General features: G+C 41.0%; 1 protein-coding gene across 2 annotated transcripts; it reads right to left on the bottom strand.

The window, feature by feature from the left end:
• Positions 1-10,928: 10,928 nt before the first annotated feature.
• pcdh18a (protocadherin 18a) lies at positions 10,929-18,754 on the bottom strand. 2 transcript variants are annotated; one of them, XM_061274863.1, is made up of 4 exons: positions 15,862-18,754; positions 15,289-15,344; positions 14,724-14,896; positions 10,929-12,502 (listed from the first exon to the last, which is right to left on the bottom strand). In XM_061274863.1, exons 1-4 carry the CDS (start codon positions 18,334-18,336, stop codon positions 11,694-11,696), a joined length of 3,513 nt encoding a protein of 1,170 aa, XP_061130847.1. In that variant the 5' UTR covers positions 18,337-18,754; the 3' UTR covers positions 10,929-11,693. The 2 variants fall into 2 exon arrangements, with proteins under 2 accessions (XP_061130847.1, XP_061130846.1); XM_061274862.1 differs by having other exon boundaries at positions 15,289-15,377; positions 15,862-18,751.

Raw genomic sequence — 18,754 nt, 5'->3', positions numbered from 1 at the left:
GATCAGTCTGAGCGCATCACACGTTGCAGGATTGTCTGATAAGATTATCTTTGGAGCCATTATGAGTATGGGGGTTGACCTGAAATTGTGAAGATTTAGGGCTAAATTCGAGCTAATAATCCTGCCTTGTGAACGGTGTTTAAGGGTGCTAACTCAAGTCTGGTTTCTGGGATCTGCTGTCCCGCCTGTTTTAGAAGAGGCCCTCCTCAACATACCTGATCCAAATGATTTGCTCATCAGCAAGCTGCGTAAAAGCTTGATCATGTGAATTTTTTCTTCTTCATTTTGCTAGTTTTCTTGTTTTCATAAAGCAACTTGAGGCTGTCATGGTATTATTATATATATATATATATATATATATATATATATATATATATATATATATATATATATATATATATATATATATATATATATATACGGTAGTGTATATATTTATTTAGATTAAATTATTTATAGATTATATATATAATCTTCTGTGTGAAAAATCTTATAATATATATGTATACATATATTCATAGATTATATATAATCTTATACAAATATAAGATATAATTTATAATATTTAATTCATAATATTTTATTATAATAATATTTACACTACCGTTCAAAAGTTTGGGGTCACCCAAACAATTTTGTGACCCCAAACTTTTGAACGGTATATATATATATATATATATATATACACGATATTTCAACAGAGACAGCACAAAATCCTGTAGCATTCTTTTCATCTTCAACTATACTTAATTGTTGGAGCCAATTTAATTTCCTTGTCTTAAATTCTTATTTTTGTTTAAGATTTGCTGGCCTTGGGCCATGGACTTTTATTTGACAAACCCTTTGGGCACCTGGTTAGTCACCCGACCAATCACCTGGTTAGGTAAAGATGGCTGCTCCTAGCCAGTCTCAGTTAGAGAGTAGTGATACAGTTTTTTTACCGTTTTTAGTTTATCAAAGGCTGCTCAAGCTACTTCAAGCTTGTTCCAAGCTTGTATTTTTTTGGGAAACTTGAAAACTTTGAACTTAGAAAACCAACTTTAGTTTACTTCTTGGAACCCTTTTCGCTGAAACCTTAGTTGGATTACAAACAATTTGGATTTGCACCTGTGTCCCACCTGCTTGCCTACCTGCCATTCCCCCTCTCCCCTTCCTTTGCCTGGCCTACCACCCTTGCCTGCCTGCCATTGCCTCTCTCCCTCTGCCTGCATGCCTGCTTGCCTCCATTTTGGACATTCTACCTCTACCTTCAAAAAGGTATGAGCAACAGCTGACACACTGTTTTAAGATGAGCATGTGACAAGAACTATACAACATCTAACCTTTGAAATTTAAACTGAACTAAAACTGACACACACAATAATAGTTTATCCAAACTGTGCCTTTTAAAATCAGGAGGTATTCTTATACAAGTGAAGTACATAACTGTTTGATATATATTGGTTATTTGCACAAAGGGCTGAATGTGAATTCCTCGAAGAGTGATTTCTCATTGAAGAATGATTCCGGATCAATGCTCTCTGGCACGCACAAGAGTATGAATGCAACAAAAGCCATAAAATAGATATGTGCCCTCTTACAGTGGTTGAATAATATTTCAAAATACAAAGCATAGTCAGATATGGCACTTTCCTATCTTCTTTCACACACACGAACACGCAAACACACACACACACACACACACACACACACGCACACACACACACACACATTCAAATAAAAACAATCCCACACACAGGCAGATACTCTAAGGGGGATGAATTACTGAGTGAATGGAATCTGACGTAACCCATCGTGGAAGTGGGACACAAGGGGGAGACAGGTCATCTGGGAAATAACAGTGCAGTTGCTGGGCCTTTTTGCCGCATCAATAATGTTTTCTTTCTTACCTGGGTATTCTTTTTTATCTTATTTCATACAGGATATCCTTCCTTTATGAGGCATGTGCAATACTAGTCAAACTGCAACGATTAGGAGAATAAAAGTGTAATTTCAAACTGATCAAAAATAAAATAAATATCTACGTAGTGATTCCGAACGAGATCCACCAGCAAGCCACAAAGCTCTCCATGTGTGTTTGAGCTGCATGTGTCACATGCAAGGATTAGCACACTTACAGTCAAGTTTAATTCAGCCGGTTTGTGTTGAAGGTCAGACTCAAAATGCGAATTTATCTGTTGTTCTCTGCTCTTTTTCACGTCACCTTACTCTTCAAGCTCTGGGCTATTTGAGAAATCACTTGCACAACAACAGCCTAGGCTAGCTCCAACCCTGGTCGCCATGGTATTGAAAGACCATTGGCCTAGTGAATAGGGGGCAGATGAGGAGCATAGGAAATAAAAAAGCAATTTTAAGTGGATCTTTAAAATTATGAGTTAAGTGTATTATACCTCTTTATCCTTTGGGTAGTTTGACATTTTAGTGGTATGAACAGTCACTTTTAACCTGTGGGAGAAAAAGTCTTCTTTATTCTCTATGTGAGATAAATTGAGACAGTGAGTGTCAGAGAGAAACATTTCTTAAACACGTCAGTCAGGTTTTTCTATGTTGACTCTCACTCTGAAGGCTCAATTTTCATAGACAAAAAAATGCGGACAGGCGTAAAAACCGCCACATTTTGATTTTAGTGAAGGGGTAAACACCCTTTTGAGTGTTTGTGCCATGCTGGGTGTTCTAGTGTAACAAGGGTATCTTATTTTGGTGGAAGAAAGATGACAAATCTTTAGACAAGCTGAAAGGAGGCCTAAGTTGTCATACAGGCGGTGGAACACGGTTTGGATGGATTCGATCGAGGAGCAGGCAGACAAATTCTGAGCTCTCCAGATGTGTGTGGTGGAAGTTGTCATATTTCATTCATACATATGACAAGAGCGTGCATCAAACCCTCTGAATCGTAGAATTCTATTCATTGAATGTATTATTATTATTAATATTATAATTGTCCATCCACCTTCTGTACAGCTTGTCCCCACAGGATCGCGGGCGTGCTAGAGCCTATCCCGGCAGTCATCGGGCAGTAGGTGGGGGACACCCTGAACTGGTTGCCAGCCAATCGCAGGGCACACAGAGACAAACAACCATTCGTACTCGCACTGTCACCTATGGGCAGTTTGGAATGCTCAATCAGCCTACCATGCATGTTTTTTGGGATATGGGAGGAAACCGGAGTTCCTGGAGAAAACCCATGCAGGCACAAGGAGAACATGCAAACTCCTCACAGGGAGGGCAGGAGGTGGAATCGAACCCACGCTCTCCAAACTGTGAGGTGGACATGGTAACCAGTGCGCCACTGAGACGCATTATTATTATTATTATTATCGTTCATATATTTTTAAATTCATGCATCTGGTCATGGCAGTGTGTTGTCACAAATGAACCCGAAGTGGGCTGGAAAACGGTCTCTAAGTGCTCACTTCACATTATCCAACATTACATCATTGTGAAGTAGAGATCTTGTAGTTCCATGTAAATGTACTTTCTATGTAGAACAATCTGCTGCAAGTCAGTTTATGCTTCCAATATGTGGAAGTCACATGCAAAGGTTTGGGCACCCCTGATAATTTTCAAGATTTTGCTTTATTATTCATTAGTTGTTTGGATCAGCAATTTCAGTTAAATATATCATATACGTAGCAGACAAAAACAGTCATATTTGAGAAGTGAAATGAAGTTGAAAGTATTTACAGAAAGTGTGCAATCATAACTTGAACAAAAGTAGGCAGAAAAAGGTTATACCACTTCTTTTGGTTGGAGGCAAATTTTATATTTAACGACTTGGGGATAAACAACTCACCCTTAGTATTTCACAACACAAAAAACGCTACTATATTCTAATAATAATAATAATAATAATACAGTTTTTAGTGACCATAACTGAAATGGGTGGGAGTGATTCACGACAGCCTATGCCAACAGGTGTGATCACAACTATATTGTTATTGCCCCACATGAGGAGCTATTTTTCAAAACCAGATTAATTCCAAATTAAAATTGAACTTGTTATCACATTCAATGGCTGAGCGTATTCTCTCTCTTTTTTTTTTATATGCTCAGACTAAGAAAGTGAATTACAGGACAGAATTGATGTTTGTAAAATGTCCTCTTCTAGCAGAAGTAATCTAATTTTCTTAAAATAATCAAAATGGCTTTTTAGCCTTTCAAAGAAATAGACATTAAATTATTTTTCTTTGATGATGTGACTGCTGCGTGACGCACAAGAAGAAATCTGTACAGTAATTGAGTTGAGAAATGTAATTTGAAAGGCTGATGATGAAGCCAACTCCATGAGTGAAAAATACAATCACTGTTACTGTTTGCATGGGAACTTGTGTGGGTTGTCGAGTTCGCACTTGTTTTTTGAAACTCAACAAGTACCTTTGCCTTTAGTCTTTCTGGCACCAAACGGTTTGTGCATTGGAAAACTCTGCAGCGGGGCAGTGAGGTGAACCATGAATCAACTCAAACAGTTGTGTCAAAAGTGTCATTCTGATGCAAGTATTTAACCAGTTTTTTTTTTCATATTATTATTCTTTTTCCTTTTTTTTAACCCAATATTTTTCTCCTGCAGCCATCACCCATATATATATATATATATATATATATATATATATATATATATATATATATATATATATATATATATATATATATATATATATATATATATATATATATATATCCACACACAAACACGTGCACACACTAACACACGCACACACATCAAATAATGTTGACTCATTTTGGATTGCAAGAAGACTTTGCCTGCTCCTTCAGCACCCTGGTCAGCGGTTTTCCTCAGACAAAAACAGATGAGAAACGAGACAAGAGACTAGACGAGAACAATCCAACAGGGGACAGGACTTATAAGAGGCAGGTGAGGGTGATTACACTTATCATGGGCACACAGGGGAGAGCACGCAGACACGCAAACGGAAATTATGACAAAATGTACACATAATGGAATGACCAGAGACGAGTCGTGACAGTGTTGAGAAGGTGGAGGGAATATTAGGAGGAGCTGATGAATGAAGAAAATGACAGAGAAAAAAGGTTGCAAGATGCGTTGAGAGTAAATCAGGAAATGCAAGATGAAGAGAATGAAGAATGGAACAGCAGTTGGCCCAGATGACATTTCAGTGGAGGCATGGAAATATCTAGGAGATGTTGCAGTGGCGTTTCCTGCCAGATTGTTTGGTAAAATCTTGGAAAGTGGAAAGATGGCTGAGGAGTGGAGACGGAATATACTGGTTCCTATTTTTAAGAACATGGGTGATGTGCAGCACTGCAGAGGCATGACGTTTATCAGCCACAGCACAAAGTTGTGGGAAAGCGTAATAGAAGCGAGGCTTAGATAACAGGTAGATCTGTGATCAGCAATATATCGAGAAAGAGCACCATTGATGCATTGTTTGCTCTGAAAATACTGATGGAGAAGTATATAGAAGGCCAGAAGGAGTTACATTGTGTCTTTGTGGATTTAGAGAAAGCTTATGACAGAGTACCAAGAGAAGAGTTGTGGTATTGTTTGAGGAAGTCTGGACTTGCAGAGAAGTATGTGAGAGTAGTGCAGGACATGTACAAGGATAGTGTGACAGCGATGAGATGCGTGATAGGAATGACAGATCCATTCAAGGTGGAGGTGGGATTACAATAAGGATCAGTTTTGAGGCCTTTCTTGTTCGCAGTGCAGATGGACAGGCTGACAGATGAGATCAGACAGGAGTCTTCATGGACTATGATGTTTGCAGATGACATTCTGATCTGTAGTGAGAGTACAGAACAGGTCGAGTCTAACCTGGAGAGGTGCACATATGCTCTGGAGAACAGGGGGAATGAAAGTCAGTAGGAGCAAAATTGAGTACATGTGTGTGTGAATGAGTGGGAGCCTGGTGGAATAGTGTGGTTACAAGGAGTAGAGGTGGAGAAAGTAGATGAGTTTAAATACTTGGAGTCAACTGTCTAAAGAAATGGCAAGAAGTGAGAGCAGGCAGGGTGGAGTGGGTTGAGAATGGTGGCAGGAATGATATGTGACCAAATAATATCTGCAAAAGTCAAGGGCCAAGTCGACAAGGCAATAGTGCAACCAGCTATGTTGTATGGCTTATAGACAGTGGCACTAACAAAAAGACAGGAGGCAGAGCTGGAGGTGACCCAGATGATTATGTTGGGGAGTGACGAGGATAGACAGGATTAGGAATATACATATCAGAGGGACAACTCAGGTGGGATGGTTTGGAGACAAAATCAGAGAGCCAAGATTGAGATGGTCTGAAAATGTGCTGAGGAGGAATCTGGGGTACAACCTAGGGAGTAGGATGCTGAGGATGGAGCCGCCAGACTCAAGAGAACCATGAGGCCAAAGAGGAAGTTTATGGATGTGGTGTGAGAGAAAATGCAGGTGGTTGGTATGTCAGAGGAAGTCTCATAGGACAGAGTGAGTTAGAAACGATTGATCTGCTGTGGCAACCCTTAAAGGTATCACCTGAAAGAAAGAGGAAGATGATGACTCACTGTTGGTGTGGGGGGTGCACTTGCCTGACTTGTGTGTGTGTAGTGTAGATGTGAATAGTTGTTCATTTCTACAGGATATGTGCGCTGCTATTGGCTGGCGACCAGTGCAGGGTGTATCGTTCACCTGAAGTTCTTTGGGAAAGCCATGAACAGGATGAGTGGTGTTAAAACTGGCTGGAAACCAGTTCAGGGTGTACCCTGCCTGCTGCCTGAAGTAAGCTAGATAGGCTCAAGCACGTCCGCGACCCCCGTGAGGAAAAGAAAATGGATGGATAGATGGATGGATACAGGGTTAAATCGTGGCCCATAACAAAACATTTAATTTGTGTGTGTGTGTGCGCGCGCGCGCGACATGTATGCAATAATTAAACCATCTGGATATTAAACTAGCTCAGCCTCAGGACACGACAACAGCAGTGTGGTTTGGATATCTGTGGTCGCTATTTGTGTCTGTCACTATCATACATGTCATGAGGACAAGCAAACTGGCTGAGAGAGTGAGATTCTAGCTTTTGTCTCTATCACTCTGCACTAATCCAATTGTCCAAACAGAAAGAGAGGGGGAGAGAGAGGTAGGCAGAGAGAGAAACAGAAATGATGCATTCAGCGATTGGCTGCTTTCCAACTCTAAATGGCAAGCTGGATGAGGATAAGTGAACGGGTGAGGAAACTGGAAACACACCCAGCTACCCTCATACACACACTCGAGCAGAACACACATGCAGAGGCCTCACCAGCACACCTCTCATGGCCACACCTACATCCTCCATACTGTACATACTACATACACGTTCCACACACACAGAATCAGCTTGTATATGCTCACTCATTCATAAAGTAAGGACACATTTCTTGGCATCCCAGAATAAAAACAATGTTTTGCTTGAATTTAACACAATTGTGAAGACAGGATTGGTGTCCCCCCCCCCTTTACTAGCCCACAGCTTTGTTGAAGGCTGAATTGCATGAAAGCAAATTCCCCGACGTGGCATGGTAAGAACCACAGTGCCACCTACTGGCTGAATTGAATGTAATGTGATTTAAAACAGCCGAAGTAGCCATAATTCAAGTTCACGTTCAGGAGCCACCACATTATGCACACTTGCACACTAATGAGGTCTAGGAGGACAGATGCCTGACTTTGCCCCTTGTATGGAGCAAAACAGATGATGCAGGTGTACCGAATGTTACACTATTTTGCATTATTCTTGCTCATTAAGCTATATTAATGAATGCCTCTGCATGAGACTCAATAAAAAGGGGGCAACAATCAGTAGAATAACCTCCCAGGCACAGAGTACAGTACAGTATGTGTGGTGTAATAAAGAAATTAGCACATATATAGAGTACAGATTAAAAGTTAGACCTGAGATCAGGAACATGGAAAAAAAAGTCACATAATTTACCAAAATATAAACACACCATTCAGCAAAACAGAAATATATACACATATATATATATATATATATATATATATATATATATATATATATATATATATATATATATATATATATATATATATATATATATATATATATATATATATATATATGTATAACTGTATAGGTGTGTGTGCGTGTGCACGTGTGCGCGTACGTGCGTGCGTGTGAATGCAGTAGTTTTTATTTTCATTACCATAAGCAACATAGTTCACAATCCTATTTTGAAAATGTTTTCACAACCAAGTCCGCGGTTTTTAATTTTTTTTTATGTGACACACAATGCTACTAAAAACGAGCGAGTCCTTGTGGCTGCTCACTCAGTTCAAATTTAAACTCGTGGTATCTGGAAGTCAGCATTTAACGTGCCTTTTGCTAACCCCAAATTAGGTTCAGCTTTTCTCGTAAGCTTATCTTTTTATTTTGGTATTCACATCCAACAGCACACATCATGGTCCTCGGGGAGCTTTCACAGCATTAGATGGATTTCATTCTCATTCATATTGGTCAGGGCAGATATACAAAACAATTTTGAAGGCATTATGTATACCATGAAAAACAGTGTAGTGAGAGTAAGGACTGGACTTACCTCCAAAAGTGATGAGAAGAAATGGGAGGGGAAATGTATCTTCTCTATATATGATTTTGCAGTATTAATTGCCTAGCAATGTGTTACTTATTTGTGAACCACAGCTGGCAAAGCTTCCTGAGTAAAAATCTAATTTCCTACACAAAACTGAGTTTTGGCCAAAGTGCTATAATCCTAAAATTATCTTCCAAAATATTTGAATTGTACTCAGCCTCTCTCGCCCAAAGACATCAGGGATATGATCCAGCACAACTGTGCCCTTGATGAGGTCGGAGAATGAGATGGATAACAAAATAGGTAATTTGTAAAACAGAAAAATCTGTTTCCCTGCTGCAGATGTCAGCACACTTCTCCCTCTCTCTTTTCATTAAGTATTGTGGTTGATGATGCTGTCTTTACCTGCCTGTACAATTTCAGTAAGTCACACTATGTTGACAAGCACACTGTAATGTTTGACCAATACCCTCGACCCCAAAAATAATGTTTACTAATCAAAGTTAAGCTTACTAACCATACTGCTTGTGTTGCTTGTGTAGCCACAATGCAAAGGAAGACAAGTATTAAAATGAGAAATTTTAAATAGATATATGGAGTATAGTAGTATTAGATGAACCAAGCCAAAATGCAGCTATGACCTCAACGATTTTATCAGAGTGATGCACATATTTAGGACTGCTTACATCACCCTTTCTAATATCCTGTTTGCTAGAGTCTGGGGTCAGTGTGTTGTGTTTGACTTCACAAGAAAACTGCTGTCAAGTCAAGATTTCCAATAAGTCAATATTACAGAGGCCATCGCCATCTTAATTTCCTGTTTATCAGTGAGACAAGACATTTTGAATGGCTAAGAATGTACCTTTGTTTCCCCCCAATAAAACACATCACGCAAAACCTGAAGAATACAATTTAAAATACAATTACAGTAACTTATTTAAACATCTAAATGTGCAAAGTGATGAGATTAAGAATGAGGGAAGTGTGCATGCAAATATATGTTTGTAAAAAAAAAAATAGAAAGAAATCTTGAAAACCAGAGCGACCAAAGAATGAACATGAGTTGAAGATAAATGAGTCCAGGACTGACAAATACTAATGTCGGATTTGCAGAGACAATGATATGGTGGAGGTTATATTTCAATACCCTATCGATGCAACTGTCGCGAGTATTTGTGTAAAATTAATTACTGCATTTCCATGGCAATAAATCAGCACTAACAAATATTTTTTTTCTATTACACACTCCATTACCCCATTCCAAAGATATTTCTTGTGGCTAAAGATCATCCATCATGTCTTCACAGGCTAATTTTTAGATGTCTTTTAACTTGTTTTGCAACACTGTTAAAAATGTTAATTTGCCCCATGTGCAATTTTGAAAATCAAGCATATTTAAAAAGCTGAATAATCCATGACTTTTCTTAGGCAGACGAAAAGAAAGAAAATCTGCTGAATGCGTACTGAAGACTATAATATATTGTTTCATTTTTACTTGGAAGTCATATATGCCATCATAAACAATAGCTCCCTGAGATGCTGATTAGGGCTAACAGCCATCAAATCCCTTACAAAGCTGTGCTAATTTAGAATCGAGCATGCTTAGGACATTCACACATCGTCTTGCTGATTATTGAGGCTTGGTCTTTTTAATGATGAAGACAAATGGGCTCATTAAGTGTGTGGGTGTGTGTGGGGATACAGTATACGTGTGTGGGTGTGTGCGTGACTCATGTCGGTCTATTCACATCAGCCTTTGCGTGTGTTGTTTTTGGGGAATTTCCGTGTACATGCAAATTGTAACCTTTACCTTTATTCAAGCTCTGTCTCATGAGGTTAAGTGCATCATTTAGCCTTAGTGGTTGAAATGTGCCTCTTTCAAAAACAATTCAATAATTTATCATCATATTTGTCAATGTGTGTTGTATAAATGCGTGCGTGCGTGTGTGTGTGCGTGTGTGAGTGTGAGCGAGTAAGCCGTATTTTCCAACAAACACATACACACACACACACACACATGCACACTCTTTCATTCTCATAAACCGAATTATTCGTTCACGTGGCTGTGTTTATCTCATTACGTACAACAGCATATTTACAGTTATTGAAGAAGACATCATTAGAAAGAAACTTAAAAAGAACCAAAATGTGTAATTGTAAATTATGCTAATTTAGGAATACAGTAATACGTGTCTAGTGGCGTCATGCTTGTGGATTGTTGTACAGCCTAGCACTGTTAATTTTGCTTAAAGATGGTGCAGTTCAGATGGATGACATCAGGAGGTGCTAAGAGGCAAGGGGGTAAAATGAAGTCATAAGACACAATTAAAAAAAATTGTGGAATTCGAAAGTGAAATATTCAGGACTTACTAAAATTAAAACGCAAGCCAAAATTACATTATTGATCGTTCTACTTTATTTGCCTTTGTCGTAAGGACACTATACAAAACCATATTTCAACATGGAACTTCATTGGAATGTGATTTGTTTTTTTAAATGGTGCTCACAAACATTCAATACAAAATTAAATACAATTGTTTTATAAAAGTAACAAAGCAGAAGAAAGAGACACACACTGAATATTTAGACATGCAGTGACACTATAAAAAATAGACATTTGTTTTATTTTTCTGTACAAACATACATGGACACATATAAATATATAGAAATACAAAAGTGTTTTTTAAAATACAAAGATCAATTTTTACAATTACATTCCATGATAACAAAACAAGACACATAGCACAATATTCAAGTGAAGCGGTCATTTCTCACAGACACTGTACATTTGTTGTACATTGTAAAACCAGACCACATAACAGTTGGTTTCTCCCACTGGCATCTGTAAACATTACAAATAACGACAGGGAGTTAACTGGGGGATTCTCCCTCAAAATCACTAACAAACACAACAACAATTGTCTGTTTTCCTTATTTTTTATGTTTTGAGGTCATTGTGCCACTTCTGTTGCAGTGCAGTGTTTTACTCTTCAAGTCTCTCATCTCAAAATGGTGAGAAGATATTTGGTAAAACAACGAGACAGCCATTACGATAACCACAAAGCGTTTATCACATCGATTATGTATGTTTGCACATTGAATTTTCTTTCAAAGGTGGTCAAATGACTCAGAAGAAACCTCCTTATGTATTTTACTCTCTAGGTCTGCCTGACGTCCTGCAGTAGTTTGTTTATTTCATGGACCAGCTCGCTAGCATCCATGCCTGTCTCCTGGCGGTTCTCGCCACGTTTGCCGCCCTGGTAGAACACCCCATCGAATTCATCTTCCTCAAAGTTCTCTGGAATTTCTTCCATGGCAGGGAGCCATTTGAGGTGTGGTGGCTGTCCGTTACTGGAGGTGGAGGATGAGGGAGGGGCTGGGGATACGTGGTTGTTCCCTACAGATCCATTTCCTGGATTCAGATAGTGGGTATTGGCTGCCCATGTGGCCACACCTGGGGGGTAAGCAGGACCCTTCCCACCTGGTAACAAGCCTCTACGGCTGTCCTGGGGAACGGCAATGTTGCTATGGTTACCGGAAATGTTGCCACTGCGTCCACTTCCTTTCTCGCCAGTTGAGGATGATGAAGTTGGGCTTGGTTCAGTGCACTCACTATATGAGTCCATATTAGGAGGTAGGAGCCGCTGGAAGACACTGTTCATTTCCGTGAGTAGTGAGCCAGTGCCTCCTGCTGGTGTACACCCTTCACTTCCTCCTCCAGCGGCAACTCTCGCTGACCCTTCCTCCTCACTCCCAGGCTCCTTGCCAAAAGTGGAAAAACTCTTCAGTTGATCTGACTCTTCCGAGGAGTGGTCATCATCAGTTTGGGGTTGCTGGGAAGACTCTTCCCCTGGGATGTACATGTTGTTGCGGTAGTCTGACGAGGACGCGGGTGAGGAGACTGGAGGCATCCAGCACTGGTCAGAGTGTCCCAGTACCCGGCATTCATCCGTGCACAGTCTCATTGCTAGAAGAAAAGAACAACAACAAGCATCAAGGGCTTGTCCAACAAATGACAAGAAAACAAATTAGCTTTAAAAACAAATGCTCACTGCAAAATAAGGAAAGGCAGATACACAAGAAGCGTCATAGTGAGTCTCCAACTTTGGTGTCATCCTTAATACATGTCAAAAATACCGAAATGGGAAAAGCGCAAATACTATTGAGAAGACACATCATATCAAATTAGTGTTAGCCTTAGTGTTCTTTTTTTCCATGAAAAGCCGAAATTATACATATATCAATAAATCGATCAATCGTCGGCTCGGTCGATCTCGATCTGATCATCGACCTACCTACCTACCTACCTACCTACCTACCTACCTACCTACCTACCTACCTACCTACCTACCTACCTACCTACCTACCTACCTACCTACCTACCTACCTACCTACCTACCTACCTACCTACGTACCTACCTACCTACCTGTCTGTTGAATATTTGAAAAGGTAGTTCTGGCTGATTTTCTTTAAGCACGGTAATTGTTGTAATTTATTTTCTCCTCTGCAGCCCTTCATACTTCTGCATCACTACAGTATGAGCAGATTGGTGCTAGATACTAGCTACGATAAAGATTTTGAGGCAGATAAGGAAACAATCGCTAGATATAGATAACAAATGATTAATTGCTAGATTTCACCCATCTGGCATTAAAGATGGCGGATAAATTCAGATCTGTTCTTCCATTTATATCAACCACATCTTTCACATCTACAAGGAAGGCAGTGGTTGTCTTGCTCTGTCATATCTGGCGTGATTTAATATCCAGATAAATTAAATCCATTGAAGAGAAACCAAGACGCAGCTATCAAAAAGATTCCTTCACTTTTGTTCTTGCATATTGCCATAATACAGAGAACAGAAGTTGGGGGTGGAAGCCACTTAAATTGACCGACACTGTCCATCACCCCTCCTTTTAAAAATGACAATTAAGACGGCGAATACATTACATGTACAGCAAAAAGACATTTGGACGAGCTCTCCGGATTGCAGCGGGTGAGAAAGGGGCAGAGTGACTGAGTGAGAAAATAACATAATTCTAAAAGCAATTACTGTGAATTCTCCTCAGTTCAGACATGAAAGTGCAACACTGTCACTCAACAGAGGGGAAAAAGAGAAAGGAAAGAAAATGGAGGAAAAGGGTAGAAAAAAAACAGCACCCTGAGACGCATACCGATGAGTGACAGGCGACTCATCTCTGCTCCGGGGAGGATTTTACAGACACAACTCGGGGGGTAGATAACGCGCGTGCACCCACCCACACGCACGCACCCACACACGCACACACACGGAATGACACAAACAGCCCGGCACACTGTAACCTCTCTGGGTGTGATAACAAGCGTGGAAATAGGGTCTGTTTGGAAGAATGGGCAGAGTACAATGGGATTGTGTTTTCAGCGTGCTGAATGGCTGTATGGGCAGGTGTATGGACTATTAGTTGGCTCAGCCCTGACCTTGTCCATAGTGCTAAAATTTGTCAGGCGGGATGTCTACAAAATTGCTGGAAGCAGTGCAGAGGAAATAGCTCAATTGAGTTCACTTCCACAACAATATTACTAGTGCCAAAGTCTGTATGTTTTCTTCTGTGGCTTTATTTGTGTACATCATCATTTGCTTCAGGTATTGATAAATTAACTTGTTTTGACGATGAGCATCATGGATAATTATTTTTCCACTTTTTTTTTTCTCAGATCCTATTTTTCATGCTGGGCAATATATCTCTTGTCACATTTTAAAAGATGTGAATGAAATATAATTTGCAGGGTCAAAAGTTGTGAATTCAAACTTAGTTTCATCCACATTTGATGCTGATTACAAGTGACAGCGATTCAAATTCAATTTGGAAAATTCCATCTAACGTGTTTGGATGCTATAAATATCTATGTTGCTCTCTCTGTATTTAGTGATTGATTGAAGTCTACACTCTCCTTCTGTTCTGGTCTCGTATTTGAATAACATAAAAAACAATCAAAATTATATTGAGCCCTTTACTGTACTATTTCAAAATGTCTGAAACAGTGTCACTTTTGCATTGATGGAATTAATTGGAGCTGTGATTGTGTTCTAAGGTGTGAGCAGAGTGTGAGGGTATTGGAGGTGTGTGACTTAGCAAAGCCAAGCCAATTGAAGAGTTGCAACACGACAATACAATCAGAGCCGGCGTGTTACATCAAGGTAGCTTACCTGGATGAAGGCGGTGGTGCATTTCGAGATGTATCAGGTCAGAAAATCCTTCCCCCAGCAGCAGCCTGTCCACGGGGGAATCTCTCCCCATTTCACAATCACTGTCCCCCGCCTCGCTGTCCCCACGTCCACTGTCCTTTAGGCTGAACTTGTCCATGTCTTGTAATGCATACCTTAATGGAACCAGTGCAAAAAGTGCAGGTTAAACACATGGACAATGTCGAGTCTTTTTTTTTTATGAAACATGTCTGCATGTAATGAGTCAAATCCATTTTTGACAAGAATTTGTGCAAACTGTTAAATCTCCGAACAATCCTGTCCCATTTCTACTTCAAAACATTTGGTCTGATTAAGAAAAATAAATAAATTGTTGGGACATTCTGACAAATGATTACTTTGGGAAGTGAATGGCACTGGTATGTATGATGACATTTGGAATATGAAAAAAAAGACAAACTATACAACAGGTTGTTGAACATATCGCACAGATGTAAATCAAAGACATCAAAGTGATTTGTACAAGGTGAATAAAAATTAATTAGCGGTGTTGGGGCTGAGGGTTTACCTGTAGCTGCGAGAGTATTTGTTGCCACGGAAACTGGGTCTGGGTTGGTACTGGCCCTGATGGAGCATGGACAGAAGCTGTGAGACTTGCTGTATCCCAAAATAACAAAACAAAATAAAACAAATAAACAAAAAAAAAAAATAGGAAGAAAAATTGAAACGGGTCGGGGTGAAAATGGAATAACAGATGGGAAAAAAGATAAAGAGAGAGACAAGACAGAAGACAAAAAATGGATGAGTATACACAAAATGAATGATGGAGTGGCTGCTGAATATGGATGACACAAAATGGACGATGTTAAAACAAAAGGGGGACTGCTTATCGCAGAGTGAATCTGGATGAATTCGGAGACACATGACTGAGGGTTATCATGGGTTGGGACAAGGTGCAAACAAAGTAAGGACAAAGACGGCTGCAACTAGAAATACACTTGATGAGACCGTTTTTCACAATTTCGTGCAAATTCAGTGTGTGAGTGTGTGTATGTGTGTGTGTATGTGTGTGTGCGTGCGTGCGCGAGCGAGTGAGTGAGTGAGCGTGCGAGCGTGTGCGTGCGCGTGCGCTCACACTCACCTCCACCTGTGGAGTTGTATGCGCCAGCTCCAGGGCAAAACTCTCTGGAATGTGATTGGATGAAATTGTCACTAGGCTGTTAAGGGATTGGTGACTGTGGTGAGACTGCCTGGTCCCCATCTGGGCTCGGTCCAATGGTGGTGTATCTGAAGGCGAGCGGTGATGGGATCTGATTGGTAGGGTACCGTTCACAGTGGGAACAAGGGTGATGTCTCCTTTGTGGATTTGCCGTGAGGGCTTCCTGGGGTGGTGCTGGTGGGTTGATTCAGCGACCCGACAGTTATAAGATTGCCTTGTCTCCTTCTTCTCTCTGTTGCAGTGAGCGGCAAACACTACCATGATTACCAGCAGCACGGCGCAGATGGCCCCCAGGGAGATGATGATAATCAGTGATGCATCAAGTGGAGACTCCCCTTGGTCCATCTCTTGGACGTGGTTCTCTATATTCTCATAGAGGTTTATCCTGAGAACTGCTTTGGCACTCAGGCTCTCACTTCCATGATCTCTCACCACAACAGTTATCTCAGCATGCTCATGAGGGAAGTTCTCCAGACTGGCGTTGGCGCGAATTTCACATGTTCTTGGATCAATATTGAAGAAAGCCTCTTCATTGCCACTGACGATGGAGCAAACAAGCTCAGAGTTTATCCCCATATCACGGTCCGTTGCCTTGACAACAGTTACAAGATGTCCAGCTTCAGTGAACTTTGACACTGGTACATCAGCACTAAAGTTCCACAGCTGAGGGACCACAATCACTGGGGGGTTGTCATTTTCATCTAGGATGTTGAGAACAATGGTGGCATTGCTGAACAGCGGTGGCGTTCCAGCATCTTTGGCCTGCACAATAAAGGAGATGCGGCTCACATCCTCCCTGTCGAATGTACGCAGGGCATAGATTGCACCGTTAGAAGGGTCGATGGTGACATATGTGGAAATGGAGTTCCCATGAATTGAGCTCTCAGGGATGGAGTAGATCACTTGTCCATTGACATCCAGATCTGGATCTGTTGCCAGGATGGAGGTCAAATATGCCCCTGGAGCATTGTTCTCCGATTTAAAGATCTCAATCTGCCCCTTCTCAAAATGCGGTGGGTTGTCATTTTCATCGGTTACATGCACAGTGAAGTGTTTGACTGTGGAGAGGCTAGGAGTCCCTCGGTCCTCCGCCATCACCGTCAGACTGAACTCCGACCTCTTCTCTCGGTCCAGAGACACATTAGTCAGAATCATGTAGTTGTTTTCGTATGTTTTCTGGAGTTTGAAATAACCTTGACCATGAAGCTTACACTCCACCTCTCCATTAAGACCAGCGTCTAGGTCCTCCACCCTCACTAAAGCCACAAATGTGTCCAGTGGAGCGGCTTCTGATATATAAGCTGCATCTCCGTTGCCCTGTGAGGACATGATATTAATGCTAATGTCTGGTTTATTGTCGTTTACGTCAACCACCTTGACCAGGATCTTGCAGTGGGCTGGCATGGAGTTTGGACCCATATCCTGTGCTTGCACATCGATATCATAGGAATTAGTAGTTTCATAGTCTACACGAGCAATGAGGGTCAGGTGACCACTATCAGGGTGGATTTTGAACGTCTCCATGATTTTGGGGGACACGTGACTGCTGAATGAATAGACTATTTTGGCGTTTGTTCCATCATCAGCGTCAGTGGCATTCAAATCAATTAACAGTGTTCCAACAGGTGCATTTTCAGGAAGATTGATCACGTAGGACGACTTGTCAAAGATCGGGCTGTTGTCATTTGAATCTGCGACATTGATTTTAAGTAGGGTGGTTCCTGTTCTGGATAGAACACCCCTATCAAAAGCCGTGTACTGAAGTTCATAACTGGAGCGTACCTCCCGATCCAGTTCTCGGAGTACCACCAGCTCAGCATATTTTGCCCCGTCGGTTCTGGACTGTACTTCAATATTAAAAAAATGGTTGGGCTCTAAGGCATAGCTGTACAGGGAGTTTTCGCCCACGTCTGGATCCGTGGCGCTGTCCAGGGGGATGCGCGCTCCGACAGACGCGCTCTCGGATATTTCAATCGGGATTATGGCGCGGGCAAACTGTGGCGCGTTGTCGTTGATGTCCAAAACTTCCACCTCGACGTGAAACAGTTGCAGATGTTCCGTAGGCAACGTGAGCACGTCGAATTGGATCGAGCAGTTGAGATTCTTTTCACAAAGTTTTTCTCTATCAATTCTGGATTTGATGCTTATTTCTCCGTCCTGATCGCGCACAGTGAGAAACGAGGAGGTCCCTCTTTGCATTGCTCGGAAGCGCGGCGACACTGAGCTTGGAAGTTTAGCCAGAACATCGGCGACATCATCTTTTAAACGAGCAATAACTGTGCCAACCTTCTGTTCCTCGTAAATCTGATATCGTAGTGTCTTACCAGATGCGTGAAGCGTTAACAGCACTAAAACGATGAAGAAACCCCATATTCTCATCTGAAAAAGTCCCGTCATTATGTCCTTTTGTGGTTGAAACCAAGCAGGAAAAAGCTCCAAATTGTTGCAGAGGTCACTTCCAGATTTAATTTAGGCAACTGGGTGTGGTGGTCCCCGTTGCATTGCTCCTCGATCTTCACTGCAAGAATGTATTCACATGTAATATTGTCTGAGTTGCAGCAATTTAAATTAAAAATACCCCTAGTGCGCTGGCATGCAAATCTGTTGCGCGCATCGGGTTCGCATAACAGCCTTGTGGTGTTGGAGTGTGCGCGACTCCTCTCGATCTCCCCTCCCTGCTTGCCTTTCGCACTCTCCAACTCCCCAACTCTCTCTCTCTGTCTTTCTGTCTCTGTCTTTCTGTCTCTCTCTTTCTGTCTCTCTCTTTCTGTCTCGGTCTCTCTGTCTCTGTCTCTGTCTCTGTCTCTGTCTCTCT

This window comes from Syngnathus typhle, linkage group LG3 (genome assembly GCF_033458585.1).
Source record: "Syngnathus typhle isolate RoL2023-S1 ecotype Sweden linkage group LG3, RoL_Styp_1.0, whole genome shotgun sequence".
NCBI lineage: Eukaryota > Metazoa > Chordata > Actinopteri > Syngnathiformes > Syngnathidae > Syngnathus > Syngnathus typhle.
Note: the sequence above shows the minus strand (reverse complement) of the source record. Positions and strands in the feature narration are given on the sequence as shown.

Excerpts from the sequence above, each read along its gene's own strand:
- pcdh18a (XM_061274862.1), bottom strand. The coding sequence starts at position 18,336 with ATGACGGGACTTTTTCAGATGAGAATATGGGGTTTCTTCATCGTTTTA. Across the intron at positions 15,378-15,861 it reads ATACAACTCCACAGGTGGAG|CAAGTCTCACAGCTTCTGTC; the intron begins GTGAGTGTGAGC and ends TTTGGGATACAG. Across the intron at positions 14,897-15,288 it reads AAATACTCTCGCAGCTACAG|GTATGCATTACAAGACATGG; the intron begins GTAAACCCTCAG and ends GGTTCCATTAAG.